Here is a 15,078-nt window from a genome sequence, read left to right on the forward strand (position 1 = left end):
GAGAAATCTGTCGTGTTGCCTTTACTATTAGTCAAAATCTGCCTTGAGTCCCTGAGGCAAGGAGCAGTAGCAATCCATGTAAAATCACCAGGAGAGGCAGATTTGTCGGGTGTGTTTCTCTTTCAATGATGACCTGAAGAAAAGAGCCGATTAACTCTGAGGTTAAGGAACTGCCATTAAAGAATGAAAATCATTTCCCAAAAGAAGCTGAGCGAGAACATTTAACATATCCTGACGCTGCGCAAATCAACCCCACTGCCAAGACACTCACAACTTCAAGTTTGCTCTTAGAAATCACTGGCTAAAATTTAAAAATCGCAGCATTACTGCAATTTCGCTCAAATTTCACCTCGAGGCTAAATTGCTTCTCTGGCTATCTATTATACCACGCAGGGAAAGTATAATGCTTTCATTCCGCAAATATTTAATAAGTACTTATTCTCTGCAAGGCTCTTATATATTAAAGTGAATTATTGCTTATAGACTCGAGCTCCTCGAAGGTCAAACTCTATGATATCACTATTAAAATACACTTTGCATTAAACGCATCTTAAATAAAATAAAACCAGTGGCATATACAGGAATAGCAAATTTCATTTCTCATTTCACAAATACACAAAAATCCTCAACTAAGCATCCTCTCCACATTCGAAAACAAAGAACATCACTCAACACAAGCATTCAAATCACCATCACTTAATCCAAATTTCCATTCAAAAGACCCTTCAATTTTTCCAAAGGGCAGTGTCCCCTTTTTGATGGCCTCCCTTTGACCATTCCCACAGACCCAGAATCCACTGTATCAGCCTTCTCCATTCTCCTCAACCGCATCCCGATGCAGGAAGCTTGAATCTCAGCCTTACCAACGACTGGTCCTCATCACCAAAGCAGCATTTACTTCTCCCCCTACGTGGCATTTCCACAGCCTTCGAGAGTCTCACTCCCTCCTGCTTAATTCATACCTTCCTCCTCCCACTCTGAGATGTTCACATTCCATGCTCACTTCCCTTTCTGCTCTACTTTTTTTCCTGGGTCATTCAACAACGTAATAGCTTCAAATACCACACGTACTAAGATCTCCCAAACCTTGACATCCTGCCCACCTCATTCTCTTAGAGATCCATATTTCACTGCTGCACCTATCCACAGGGATGTTCACAAGGACCTGGTGACTCTTTTAAAACAGGTACACATGTTCACTGACACTCTTCCCACCAAGAGATGATCTCATTCCCCTCTCCTTGAATAGGAGCTGGCCTTTGTGACACATTTCTAACCACAGAATGAGGTGGAAGTGGCACCAGGTGACTTCCTAGGCTAGGGCATAAAAAGCCACACAGCTTTGCCTGCCTCTCTCTTAGGACTCCCACCTTAGGAGCTCTGAGCTAACGTGTAAGAAGTCTGGGCACCCTGACGCTGCATGCTAGGAACCATTAAAGAGAGGGAGATGTCTGAGGAACCCCGGCTGTTTAAGTCTCCCCACTGTCAACAGCCCCTCATATGAATGAGTGAGCCCTCAGCTGATCCCAGTCTCAGCCTTCAAGTCCCCTCCGCTGAGGCTGAGTGGAGCAGAGAGTAGCGTCCCCACCGTGCCCTGCCCAAATTGCAGGCCAGTGACCATAATAAATGCTACTGTTTTAAACCAGTAAGTTTTGGAGTGGTTTGTTATGCAGCTCTAGATGACAAGAACAGACCTCAAATGTGCTGTATCCCCAAAACAAATTCTTCATCTCCCTCCCCTCACCTGCTCTTCTTCCTCTATTTCTCTATCCCAGTTCCTTCTCCATTCAGTCTGAAAGACCTTCTCTACTCATCTTCTTCCGCAGACCCCCACCCTCACCCTCACCACCTGCTCTGTTCTAACCCAGAGGTCTCTCAGGAATCCAGCACCCCACCTTCCATAGCCTCCTCACCTCCAGCATGGAATACACTGACACCCCTACCCAGTTTGCCAGTACCTTCCACTGAACTGCCAACCAGTATTTCTAAAAATGAACTCCCACACACCAACCACCTGCTTGTTATCTAAAGAATACATCCCAATTCCTGATTCTCACACACAAGACCCTTCACACTCCTCTAGTGATCACCTTAAACCACCCTCAAGGAATTTTTGCGGATTCACAAACACCTCTGTACCTTTGCACATGTTGAATCTTCTTTGTAAATTCCCTTCCTTATCCTTCCTTCTCCCACCACTTACAAAGATTCCTACTTAGCCTTTGTCTTAGTCCACTTAGGCTGCTGTAACAAAATAGCATAGACTACATGGCTTAAAAAACAGACATTTACCTTCTCACAGTTTTGGAGACTGAAGTCTGACATCAAGGTGCCAACTGGTTTGTTTCCTGAAGGCCCTCTTCCTGGTTTGCAGATGGCTGCTATGGTCTGAATGTTTGTGTCCCCCCAAAATTCTTAACGTTGGAATCTAATCCCAGTGTGGTAGTATTAAGGGGTGGTGACTTTAGGAGATGATTAGATAATGAGGGCTCCACCATCATAAATGTGAATGCCATTATAAAAGAGGCTTGAGGAAGCATGTTTGCCCCTTCCACCATGTGAGGACACAGCAAGAAGGCACCATCAATGAAGCAAAGAACGAGCCTTATCAGACACCGAATCTGCAGGCACCTTGCTCTTCAACTTCATAGCCTCCAGAACTGTGAGGAATAAACTTCTGCTGTTTATAAGTTACCCAGTCTAAAGTAGTTTGTTACTGCAGCAGGAATGGACTAAGACAGCTGCCTTCTTGCTGTATCCTCCCATGGTGGAGAGAGATCTCTTCTGTCTCTTCTTATAAAGGCACTAATCCCATTTACATGGGCTCTGCCCTCATGACCTAATCACCTCCCAATGGCCCACTCTCCAAATACCACCACATTGGGAATTAGGGTTTCAACATATGAATGGAGTGTGGGAGAGACACACGAACATTTAGTCCATAGCAGCCTTCAAGTCCAAGTTCAAAGGTCATCTACTTTGGGAATCTTCTTCTGATGACCCCAGCCAGAGTTGCTCATTTCCTCCTCAGTCATGGTCACGCCACTTCACTATAGCCTCCTAGTTGTATGTCTGTTTCTCCAGACTGGCCTGTGAGCCTGAGGGTAGACATCCTATCATATTTGTCTCTAAATAAATGAAATGTTCAATTTAAATTGGAAACCCCTGAGTTAGTGTTTTACAGAAATATCTAATACTCAGTTTCAGAATCAGCATCTATTGAGCTTGCATTTTTCCCTCTACAGAATTTTTGTTCTGGTTTACCAGTAGCAAGCACTTGCCACTACTGTCAGCATATTCCTTGCCCTTCTCAATTGCATTCAAAGAAACTAATTCTAAAATGTATTGAGACCATCCACGTCTCCTAAGTTAGGACTCATTAGAAGCAAATAACTAACTTTCACAGAACAGCACAGAAAATGTGTTTATGAAAGTATTTATTGAGCACTATGTCCAACATCCTTTCATACAACCATTCTGCTTTTCACTTTCCATAGAGTATTTGACAAATTACTTGAGATATTCAGTACTTTATTATAAAATAGGTCTTGTGAGATGGTTTTGCCCAACTGTAGGCTAATGTAAACATTCTGAGCACATTTAAGGTAGGCTAGGCTAAGACACGATGTCTAGTAGGTTAGATTTATTAAATGCATTTTTGTTTTTGTTTTGTTTTGTTTTGTTTTGTTTTTTGTCTTTTTCATGACTGGCACTCAGCCAGTGAGTGCACCGGCCATTCCTATATAGGATCCAAACCCACGGCAGGAGCGTCGCTGCGCTCCCAGCGCCGCACTCTCCCGAGTGCGCCACGGGCTCGGCCCATTATTAAATGCATTTTTGACTTAACAATATCCTCAACTTATGATGTGTTTATCAGGACATAACCCCACTGTAAATCAAGGAGCAAATGTATATGTATACACACACATTCTTACATACACACTTCAGAAGTAAAGTACCAACTTGGCTTCTATTTACAGATCAGATTTTCAGTAATTACATATAGAAGTATAAGCTCATTTGCAATACATATCCCAGTATCCCTGCCAAACCATTTTCTTCCCCTAATTCTTAGCTTTTTCTATCTAATCTCATCTGACTCTATGTTAGAAATTGTTCCAATTAATGTACGTGTAATACAACAAACTTCTCTGGAGTATCCACTATATACACACATGAACTGAGTGCTGGGAATACAAACACAAGAAGACAGTCTCCTGTTCTAGTGACTTTATTTCTAGCCAAGTACAGATTATAGTGGGTTGGATAATTATCTTTATTCCTTCATCCCTCCTGACTGGACCATAAGCTCGTTTTCCACACTATGGACCCTCCAACAAAGCTAAGGATACAATGGGTGAAGTTTGATCCTGTTAAATAAGTCCCCAGTCCAAAATTTTATCAAGGTCACACTTTATATGATTTTTAAAACTGTCTTTTACATTTATGTAGCTATAACATGAAGCACACTCACCACGCTTATAAGCTAAGTCATGTAAATGAATAGCCTGTCTGAAACCACTATTTTTAGTGCTGATTACAAAAGTGTCTAAAGAGAGAAGACATGAAGACAGAGAAAGAAGTATTAAAAGCCACTCAGAGCCATACAAGTTACTCCCCAAAACGTCACCTAGAAAATACAAGGAGTCTTCCAAAAGTTCACAGAAAGATAGATATTATCTTTTAATTCTACTTTTCCACAAACTTTGCAGTACCCTTGTATTTGCTCTTAATAGGGTATTTTGTTAATAAAAATAACATTAAAAGGATCCAATATAACCAAAATGATAAGAAAATTAGAAAAAATAAAAATTTGCCAAAAAACACAAAGATTTAGTATGCTGGGGTGGGGGGAGAACAGTGAGAAGGCAAAGACATACTAAGATCTCAATTGTAGAAAGTAGGTAAGTAACAAACAATCTGAAGACGGGAATATAAATGGTTAATAACATCTATAACCTCTCTAGTAAACAGAGAAATTTAAAACAAAAAGAGATGGCATTTTTCATCTATAAGCTTCATAATTCGTTTTTTTAAGGCAATGACATCTGCAAAACAAAGAAAATAATAAAGAGAGTAAAAAGGCAACCTATGAAATAGAAGAAAACATTGCAATAGAAGAAAACATTTGCATTGCATATACATCCAATAAGAGTTTAATATCCAGAATATATAAAGAACTCCTACAATCCAACAACAATAACAGCAGCAAAAATCTGATCAAAAAATGGGCAAATGGCTTAAACAGAAATTTCTCCAAAGAAGATACAAAAATGTCCAAAAATCAAAGATGCTCAACATCATTAATCACATCAGAGAAGTACAAATCAAAACCACAATGAGATACTACCTCACATCCATTAGGATGGCCACCATCCAAAAAAAAAGAGAGAAAATAAGTGTCGGTGACTATGGAGAGATACTGGAACCCTGTGCACTGTTGGTGAGAATAGTTAGTACAGCAATTATGGGAAGCAGCATGGAGGTGCTTCAAAACATTAAAAATAGAATTACCATAAGACCCAGCAATCCCATTTCAGTGTATGTATCTAAAAGAACTGAAAATAAGATCTCAAAGAGATATGTGCACACCCATATTCACTGAAGCATTATTTAACACAGCCAACAGGTAGAAACAACCTAAATGTCCATCAACAAATGAATGATAAAAACAAAATGTGGTATACACATACAATAGAGTATTATTCAGCCTTAAAACAAAGAAAATCCTGGGCCGAGCCCGTGGCGCACTCGGTAGAGTGCTGCGCTGGGAGCGCGGCGACGCTCCCGCCGCGGGTTCGGATCCTATATAGGAATGACCGGTGCACTCACTGGCTGAGGGCCGGTCACGAAAAAACGACAAAAAAAAAAAAAAAGAAAGAAAAGAAAATCCTGTCATATGCAACAACAATGGATAAAACTTGAAGATATTATGCTAAGTGAAATAAGCCAGTCACAAAAAGATAAATACTGCATGATTCCACTTATGTGAATTATTTAAAGTAGTCAAACTCATAAAAACAAAACAGTTTCTATGATGGCTACAAGGAGCAGGGGTGGGGGAGAGGGGGAGTTTCTGCTCAATGAGCACAGAGTTTCAGTTTTGGAAGACAAAAAAGTTCTAGAGATCTGTTGCATAACAAGGTACACATAGTTAACGCTATTGTACTATACACTTAAAAATGATAAAGATGGTAAATTTTGCATTATGTGCTTTTTACCACAAAAAAAAATAAAGGCAGTGAAAATTGTCTTCGTTCATGTTGTGTTGCTGTAATAGAACAGCATAGAATGGGTCATTTATAATGAATAGAAATTTATTTGGCTCATGGTTCTATTGGCTGGGAAGTCGAAGAGTACGGGCACCAGCATCTGTCAATGGACTTCTTGCTGCATCATCACCATGGCAGAAGGCAAAAGGGCAGGAGAAAATGAGTGCAAGAGAGGCAGCAAGGAAGGGCTGAACTTGCTTTTATAGCAAATCCACTCCCACCATAACAAGTCCACTCTCACAATATTGACATGAAGGCTCTGCTCTCATTACCTAATGGCCTCTTAAAGGTCCCACCTCTGAACACTGTTTCATTGGGGATTAAGTTTCCAACACATGAGCTTTGGGGGCCACACTCAAACCAAAGCAACTATTATGCATCCAGAAAGTGATTCAGAAATAGGCATCAAAAGCCTTAAACATACTCACATCCTTTGACTTGTCTCAGGAAATCTATCTTAAAATAATTTCTCTTAAAGCATTATAATAGCTAAAATTGAACACAATCTATAGTGCAGCAGAGAAACAGTTAAATAAACATTCAAATGGTGGAAGGGTACAATCATCAAAAATTACAATTTGGGAAAACTTTTTTTAATGATGTGGTAAAATACTTATTATCTAATAATATCCAAAACAGAATTCAAAACAGTGTATATAGTACATATAGTAGGAACCTGATATTGGGGCATTCACTAAAGAAACAGACCAAATTCTAGCAAAAAAAAAAAAAAGAGGGTGAGGAAAGCAAAGGGGGGAAGAGGAAAGACATGCCAATGGAATTTCTGTTGACTTTTCACCTAGACAAATTGATTCTAATGTTCATTTGAAAATAAAATCTGGCGAAAATAGCTAGAAAAAATCTGACAGAAAAAAGAAAAAATAAGAGGAGACTACCCCTTCCAGAAATTTTTACATATTATAAAGCTACAATAATTAAAACAGTTTGGTTGCTTGCAATGAACATATAGATCAAGGGGAAAGAAAAGAATATAGCAATTTAGTATATAACAGTAGTATTTCAAATTAGTAGAGGAAAGATCCATTAGTCAATGAATAGTATTGGATAGCCAATTGGGGAAGAGAGGTGTTAAGATTCATACTTCACACTTTATATCAAAATAAATGCCAGACAGATAAAAGATTTAAAAGTAAAAACTAAAACCATAAAAACACAAACTCAAAGTGAGGAAGGCATTTCTTGAAATGATTTAAAAGCTAGAAGCCAGGACTAGCCACTTAGTTCAGTTAAAGCACAGCAACACCAAGGTCAAAGGTTCGGATCCCTGTACTGGCCAGCCTCCGAAAAATTTTTAAAATAAGTAAAAGCTAGAAGCCAAAAATGAAAAGAGCCATCAAATAGTACTTCTGCTTGAAAAAAAAAATCACTATAAAGTCAAAAAAGGAATGACAAACTAGGAAAAAATACATCAACCACTCATATTGTGGACAGAGGGCTACATTCTGCAAAACAAGAAGAAAAAACAAATAACACAATAGAAATATTGGCAAAGGATACAGTCAGAGAGTTCACAAAAATGAAATTATAGATCTTAATCTTATCAAGTATAACCATCTTCATATTAAGAAAAATATATGATAAAACAAATACTGAAAAACCACTTTTCTCATATACAATAAGCAAAAATGAAAAAGTATGACAACACCCTGATCACAGGTGTAGGAAGCAGACGCTCTCACACACTGGTGGAAGAATAATTGGCATCACTTCTATAGAGCAGAATTTGGCACTATCAAAATTGAATAGTCACATTCTTCTAAAAATTCTTCCTACAGACACACTTGCATTTGCACGAAATGACTTGCATACACATATACTTTGCTGTAGCTATGTTTTAAGAGCAAAACATCAGGGTAAAGGAGTTCAGGACACACTACCCAAAAGATTCCACTCTGGCATATTGATTATTTTGAGATGAAGGAACTTGAAACAACAGAAAGTGCAAGAAGGGCACTCTGACCTCCCCTTTTCTTCCTGAAAGCAGATGCAACTCTCATATGAAAGACGCCCTCCCTATACTAGGAGGAAAAAAACATTTTAATCACCCGAGACAGGAAGCCAAAGCCCAGGGAAATCTGTACAAACAAGCCTTGTTAAGCTAACCCTTATCTTCCCAGTTACTTTTCCACAACTGCCACACTTGGTTCAACCTAATGTATAAGCACTTAGGCCTAGCACCACTTCTCTGGGTCTCCTTCCATCTTTTTTGTAAAAATTACTAAATAAAGTTTGTATGCCTTTCTCCTGTTAGTCTGTCTTATGTTGATTTCTTAGGCCCAGCTGGAAAGCCTGAGAGGGCAGAGGAGACATTTTCCCTCCCCTACAAGGCAAAAAACTTAAATGTCCATCAATAGGGAACAAGCTGAATATTGACTATTATGGCCCATAAAATGGTACAACTATAAATACACATGCACAAATGGTCATTAAAAACAAAGCCACTTGGCTGGCCAGTTTGCTCAGTAGTTTGAGTAACACCAAGGTCACAGGTTCAGGTTGCCTAACTGGCTGGCTGCCCCCCCTCACCCCCCCCCCAAAAAAATTAAAAACAAAGATGCTCTATGTAACATTATGTTGAATGATCTCTACAACATATACAGATGGTTCTGGCTTATCATGGCTTGACTTCCAATTTTTCAACTTTATGATGATGCCAAAGCAATGTGCACACGGTAAGCTCCTGGACTTAGAATGCGCTTACATCCAGATAAACCCATCGGTGAAAGTGTATTTTCAACTTACCACATTTTCAATTTATGATGGGCTTACCCATAAATAACCCTATCTTAAGTCAAGGAACATTTGTACTATATTTAAGGGAAGAAAGTTAGGTGCTACTATGCGCTATAGTTTCCATAATACATTCACATACATATACATGTTTAAATACATGAGTATGTACACATGCAGACATAGACTCTCTGGATGGATAAAGAAGGAACTGGTAACCATGGCTGCATTGTTACCCAAGGGAAATAACCTGGGAGACAGGAATGGGAGGGAGATTTACATTTTACAACCTTTTGGTCATTTTGAATTTTGTATCCTGTGCATTAATTGCCTGACAATACTAGTCAAAATGACGTTGAGTTACATTCTAAAAATACATTGAGGTTTTTTAAAAAGGCCAGTTATAAAGTGGGATATTCAATAAGAGATTATTTTGTGATTTGTTTGTTTACAAGAATAGATACATGGACAGGTGTAAACCAATACTTAACGATAATTTTTCAGAGTAGGATTACATATGGTTTCATTTTCTTTTTCTCCATGTATAATTCTGACTTTTCTAAAATAAACAACTATTCTTAAGTACCAAAAAGTATTTTTACAATCTAACATTATTCTTTAAATCTCCAGTAAATATTTAAATCCCTTATCCCTTGATTTTTTAAAATAAAAAATACATTGCTAAGATTACGGTTTCACTACAGCTGAAATAAAATACAGTTTAAGTAAAATGTGAGAAAGGCTCAGAAGAAAGATTTTACAATAGTCAACAATTAAAGCAGAAATAATTAACCCCAGAAGGAAAATAAAATAATTTTAGCCTACAACCAAAGGCTCGGTAGCACAGAAGTTTAAGGAATTTGGGTGTTCCTTTTTGTTTTGAACTGTGAGTGTATTTGTTTTTACTGTATGCATAAATTATTCTGTTTTGAGATCTTGCTAAAAGATCACAACCCCTCCTACCACTCAGCTTTTCCCCTAGGGACTTAGGCAGGCTGCCCCATAAAAATAAATGCAGGAAGTGAATGCAGTTAGTGAGAGCTAACAAAGACATTAGCACCACAGGGAAATCAAGGGGCTGTGGACGAACCAAATTAAAAGCTTGGACGGGCTGTATCCAGAGACCTGTGAGCAGACCCTCAAAAGTCTTATCCATTCTTCTATACATTTGCTTTACTTTTAAATGAATGACATCCCACATTCTTGTTATTTCTATGGCATAATCACAATGCTGACATTATAGTGACATACTATTGTGTTATTCTGTTTTCTTGTAGCCCTCTCTCTCCCCAGTTTTTTGGCCCCAGCAATCTTTCCTCTTCCCCTTAAAGTAATGTAGTGGGTTTAATTCACATTAAAAATTTAAAATTTAACTAAAATAAAATGCTTGATGGCTAGGTGACTGCCACTTCAATATAATAGCACTAAACTAAAGGTTATGACTGACCTAAGAGTACTCGAGCATAAATGTTTATTCGGTCACCTAAAAGGTAGTCAGGAGTTTTTTAAAAAACAAGTATGCTCTAGTTAGCACGGCGCACTGCTCTTTCAAAGTAGGAAATACCACACTCCTTAAAGGTGCTGTGCTGAGCTTAATGCTCAGAAACTCTTAAAAGGTATTATGCAGTTTAAGGTACTTTAAATCATTTGATGTTCATTGAACTCTCAATAAAAGCAGAGTTTTGTATACAAGGTCTGGGTATAGGAGAAAGCAGAAAAATAGCAGAATCTGGGCCTGATATTACAGAGCATTAGAATACATGGTTGAAAACACAAGGAAAACTGTGTTCGTTTTTAAACTTTATAGCACTATTCAATAAAATTGGTAGCAAAGGACAGATTTTGAAAACATAAGAAGGTTTAAGAAGATATTTTCAATAGAGAAATGCATTTAAGACAAAAGGTCAGGCATTTAATTTTGCATCTAGAGTTTTTTTTTTTTTTTAAAGGACAGACAAATGCAAGAAAACTCCACGTGTGCAAAAACTAAGGTCAAGCCCATATGAAAAAATGCTCAACATCACTCAGCATCCGGGAAATGCAAATCCAAACAACACTGAGATACCATCTAACCCCAGTTAGGATGGCTAAAATCCAAAAGACTCTGAATGATAAATGCTGGCGAGGTTGCGGAGAAAAAGGAACTCTCATACATTGTTGGTGGGACTGCAAAATGGTGCAGCCTCTATGGAAAATGGTATGGAGGTTCCTCAAACAATTGCAGATAGATCTACCATACGACCCAGCTATCCCACTGTTGGGAATATACCCAGAGGAATGGAAATCATCAAGTCGAAGGTATACTTGTTCCCCAATGTTCATCGCAGCACTCTTTACAATAGCCAAGAGTTGGAACCAGCCCAAATGTCCATCATCAGATGAGTGGATACGGAAAATGTGGTACATCTACACAATGGAATACTACTCAGCTATAAAAACGAATGAAATACTGCCATTTGCAACAACATGGATGGACCTCGAGAGAATTATATTAAGTGAAACAAGTCAGGCACAGAAAGAGAAATACCACATGTTCTCACTTATTGGTGGGAGCTAAAAATTAATATATAAATTCACACACACACACACACACACACACACACACACACACACACACACACACACAAAACCGGGGGGGGGGGGGGCGGGAAGAAGATATAACAACCACAATTACTTGAAGTTGATATGACAAGCAAACAGAAAGGACATTGTTGGGGGGGAGTGGGGGAGGGAGAAGGGAGGGAGGTTTTGGTGATGGGGAGCAATAATCAGCCACAATGTATATCAACAAAATAAAATTAAAAAAAAAACTAAGGTCAAGCAAATCCTAGAAATGTCTGATTTGGTTTTAAATACTCTGCAAAAATCATAGGTGAAGATACATCTCACAATTTGATAAACCTTATTTCACCCAACACAGTTTGCTACTAAACATCAGGTTTTAAATCCCAGGTTCCACCTTTTTCATTTTAAGCCACAAGTCTAGCAAGAGATTCATTTAAGACTGAGCCATCCACCCTACCAGTTCAAAGACCTCACATGTAAACATACCCCCTCCAAGCCCAACAAAGACTGATCAGCAACTTTCTTTGCCTAACCACATAATTCCGCTTCTTGACAATAGAGGGGGTGGGGGGGAGGGGAGGACAGGAGGAAGTGGGAAGGAAGCAAGAGACCAACTTGGAGGGACAGAGAGGCTCTAGCAGCCAGAACCTGCTCCTGGGCGCTTTTCCCTCTCTGAGTCAGCAAAGGTGTATGAGTAGACCTGCCCTGTGCCATGGGAACGTGAAGATGAAAAGGCAGATAGGCAGACAGAAGCATGAGTGTAAGCAAAGCCACCTGGTTCTACCACAGCAAAGCCAGCTGCCCTTCCCACGGCAGCTGACTCCCTCTATCACTGGGAGCAGAGTCCTCCCGACTCTCCACGTGGTGAGGGTAGATTTCCCTGGCCCTCCAGTAAGGACAACTAAAAACAACTGACATAACTAATGAGCATCTCAACCAAAGAAAACATTTCAAAATTATAGCCAGAAAAAGACTCATCTTACAAGCCAAAGAACTGATCAAATATGTCTTAGAATTAAACACTTTAGCAAATTTGAATATTGCAGTAACAGTAATGGCTGTGTTGCCACCCAAGCTATAACGCAGAATCTATTAAAACTAGTCACTCCATTCACCTAAATAAAACATAACTGTTTAATCTACTTTGAGGCGTACCAAATATAGTTATTCTACAAACATCACTGTGTTAAATATGACAATGTAAAACAGATTAGTATACAAATTTGCATGTACACGTTTGCCCCCCCATCATCCCTTGGTGGCCCCTAGGCCTTCTAACAATACATACAATACCTGTGACAAGTTTTCTGACCCAAACATTTGAGTGTCAGGTATGCGCAAGTTATACCATGTTACCCAACCAAGGAGAATCAAAGATGAAATATGTTTCTAACCTCAAGAAGCTTTAAGTCTAGACAATAATATGTGTGTGTATATATATAATGTATATGTATATGCATAAAATATATATTTCATATTATATATAATGTTTATAAGCATTCATATGTTGAGTGTGAAATTAATTTGTGAGATGGGGAGAGAAGAGCTGGAAGGCTCCAAAGATTCTATCTCACAAGCTATCAAAATATGTGGAATATGATTTTATTTACATAAAAACCCATGCATGAAGGCAAATACTAAAGGAAAATAAGCAAAAAATGAAAACTGTCGTGTCAGGGCTCCAAATGAGTGATTCCTATCCCCACTTCCCAAATGGTAGTTTAATTGTTATGTTTTTAGCATTTATATATCTTTCTAAAAGTGTGCCACACGTATGTGTTATACTCACTGGTTTATTAGGGGCAAAGACGTCTAGGATGAGGCAATATTTAAATCTGAAAACCATGCCCTACTATTGCTACATCTCCAACAATGATCCTATATGGGGCAATTTCACTTCAGTTACTGTCTTAAAAAATAATCACATTCGGGCCAGCCCGTGGCTGACTTGGGAGAGTGTGGTGCTGATAACACCAAGGCCACGGGTTCGGATCTCTATATAGGGATGGCCGGTTAGCTCACTTGGGAGAGTGTGGTGCTGACAACACCAAGTCAAGGGTTAAGATCCCCTTACCGGTCATCTTTTTAAAATATCATCATCATCATCATCATCATCATCACCACCACCATCACCATCACCACCACCACCACCACCACCACCACCACCACCACACTCAAAGCTGTAATAAATCAGACTAAGGATTTTGTGTTGTGGGGTTTCCCCAAATAAACCCATAGACACCGCTCCACAATTTCAGGCACTTGGTATGTTAAATATCGGCACTGCCATAGTACCAAACGCCACCAAGACTCCTAACCACCTTAACTTAGAAGAAGACTGAAAGTCATCATTTGGGAGACGGGCTGTCATGTTCCACCTTCAGGGCCGAAAACGACCCACTGTCCTCAGTGCCCCGGTTCCTATCACTTACAAGAGCTGGCTGTACCGTACCCCCTTCGCACGACTTTCTCCCCAACGCAACACCATCAGCAGCCCCAGCTCGGCAAGACTGGCGCCAGCCGCTTCGCCTCCTCCCAGAACCTTCTCTCGTCCCTCTGCCCTTCTCCCCGCTCCCCTTCGCATACACACTCACACACACTCATACATGCGGGCCCATCTGCCCGCTCCGGCCGCCACAGCCGCTCCCTCCAGCTGGGCCGCCTAGGATGCCGGATCCGAACGCCGAGACTCCCCTTGCGGCGCCGGCCGGGGAGGCTGGGCACCTGCTCGGGCGCCGGGCCGCGCGCACCCCGCGCCCACCCTGGAGCCGCAGCGCGCCCCCCTCCGCCGCCACCGCCGCCGCGCGCACCTTGCTCGCCGAGGTCCATGTCTCCGCCGCCGCCGCCTCGCGTCCTCTGCTCCTCCGCCGCCTGCAGCCCGTCCCGGCTCGGATCGCCCGCCGCGCCGCGCGAGCTCCTCCTCGCCTCCGCCGCGACTCTCGAGAAGTCCCCTCCCCCGGAGGCGTCGGGCGCGGCGGCGCCGCCCGCCCTCGGCGGGAGCGTTTTCCCGGGGCGTCACCCAACCACCTGACCGACTGGCCGACCTGTGCGCTCCGCCACGTCGGCGCGGGCGGGCGGCGCCCCGGCTCGGGCACAGGCAGGAAATCGGCCCGAGCGAGCGAAGGGGCGCAAGGCGAGGAGATGAAATAACCATGGAGGCCGCGTGGAGGCTGCCGGGGACGGGACGGCTGTGCGTTCCAGCTCCAAGTTATTTATACAATGCAAAGTTTCCTCGGAGGTTTTGGAGACGCCCTTTCTCTGCCCCTGCGAGCACCTGCTCTCCTGTACTTACTAAGTGGAAAACACAGGAATGTTATTTAGAAATGCCAATGGCTCCTTTTCCCCTTATATCTTTCATAGTCTCCTATTACCCAAATAATGCCCTATGATACCTTCACCAACCAGGTCAAAAGCCAGAAGAAACGAAAATTATAAAAATCTCAAAAAATTATATAGCCCTGTCTTTTCATAGAAAGTGTGGGGTTTTTAG

General features: G+C 40.8%; 1 protein-coding gene across 2 annotated transcripts in view; it reads right to left on the bottom strand.

Moving 5' to 3' along the window:
* The window catches only part of TPD52 (tumor protein D52), a 230,156-nt gene extending 215,603 nt beyond the window's left edge, over positions 1 to 14,553 (bottom strand). For both annotated transcript variants that reach the window (XM_063079380.1, XM_063079377.1), the window contains exon 1: positions 14,399 to 14,553. In XM_063079380.1, the coding sequence (XP_062935450.1) occupies positions 14,399 to 14,417 (19 nt within the window). In that variant the 5' untranslated portion in view covers positions 14,418 to 14,553. The remainder of the gene's footprint in view (positions 1 to 14,398) is intronic.
* Between the last annotated feature and the right edge of the window lie 525 nt (positions 14,554 to 15,078).

Source organism: Cynocephalus volans, chromosome 15 (assembly GCF_027409185.1).
Source record: "Cynocephalus volans isolate mCynVol1 chromosome 15, mCynVol1.pri, whole genome shotgun sequence".
NCBI lineage: Eukaryota > Metazoa > Chordata > Mammalia > Dermoptera > Cynocephalidae > Cynocephalus > Cynocephalus volans.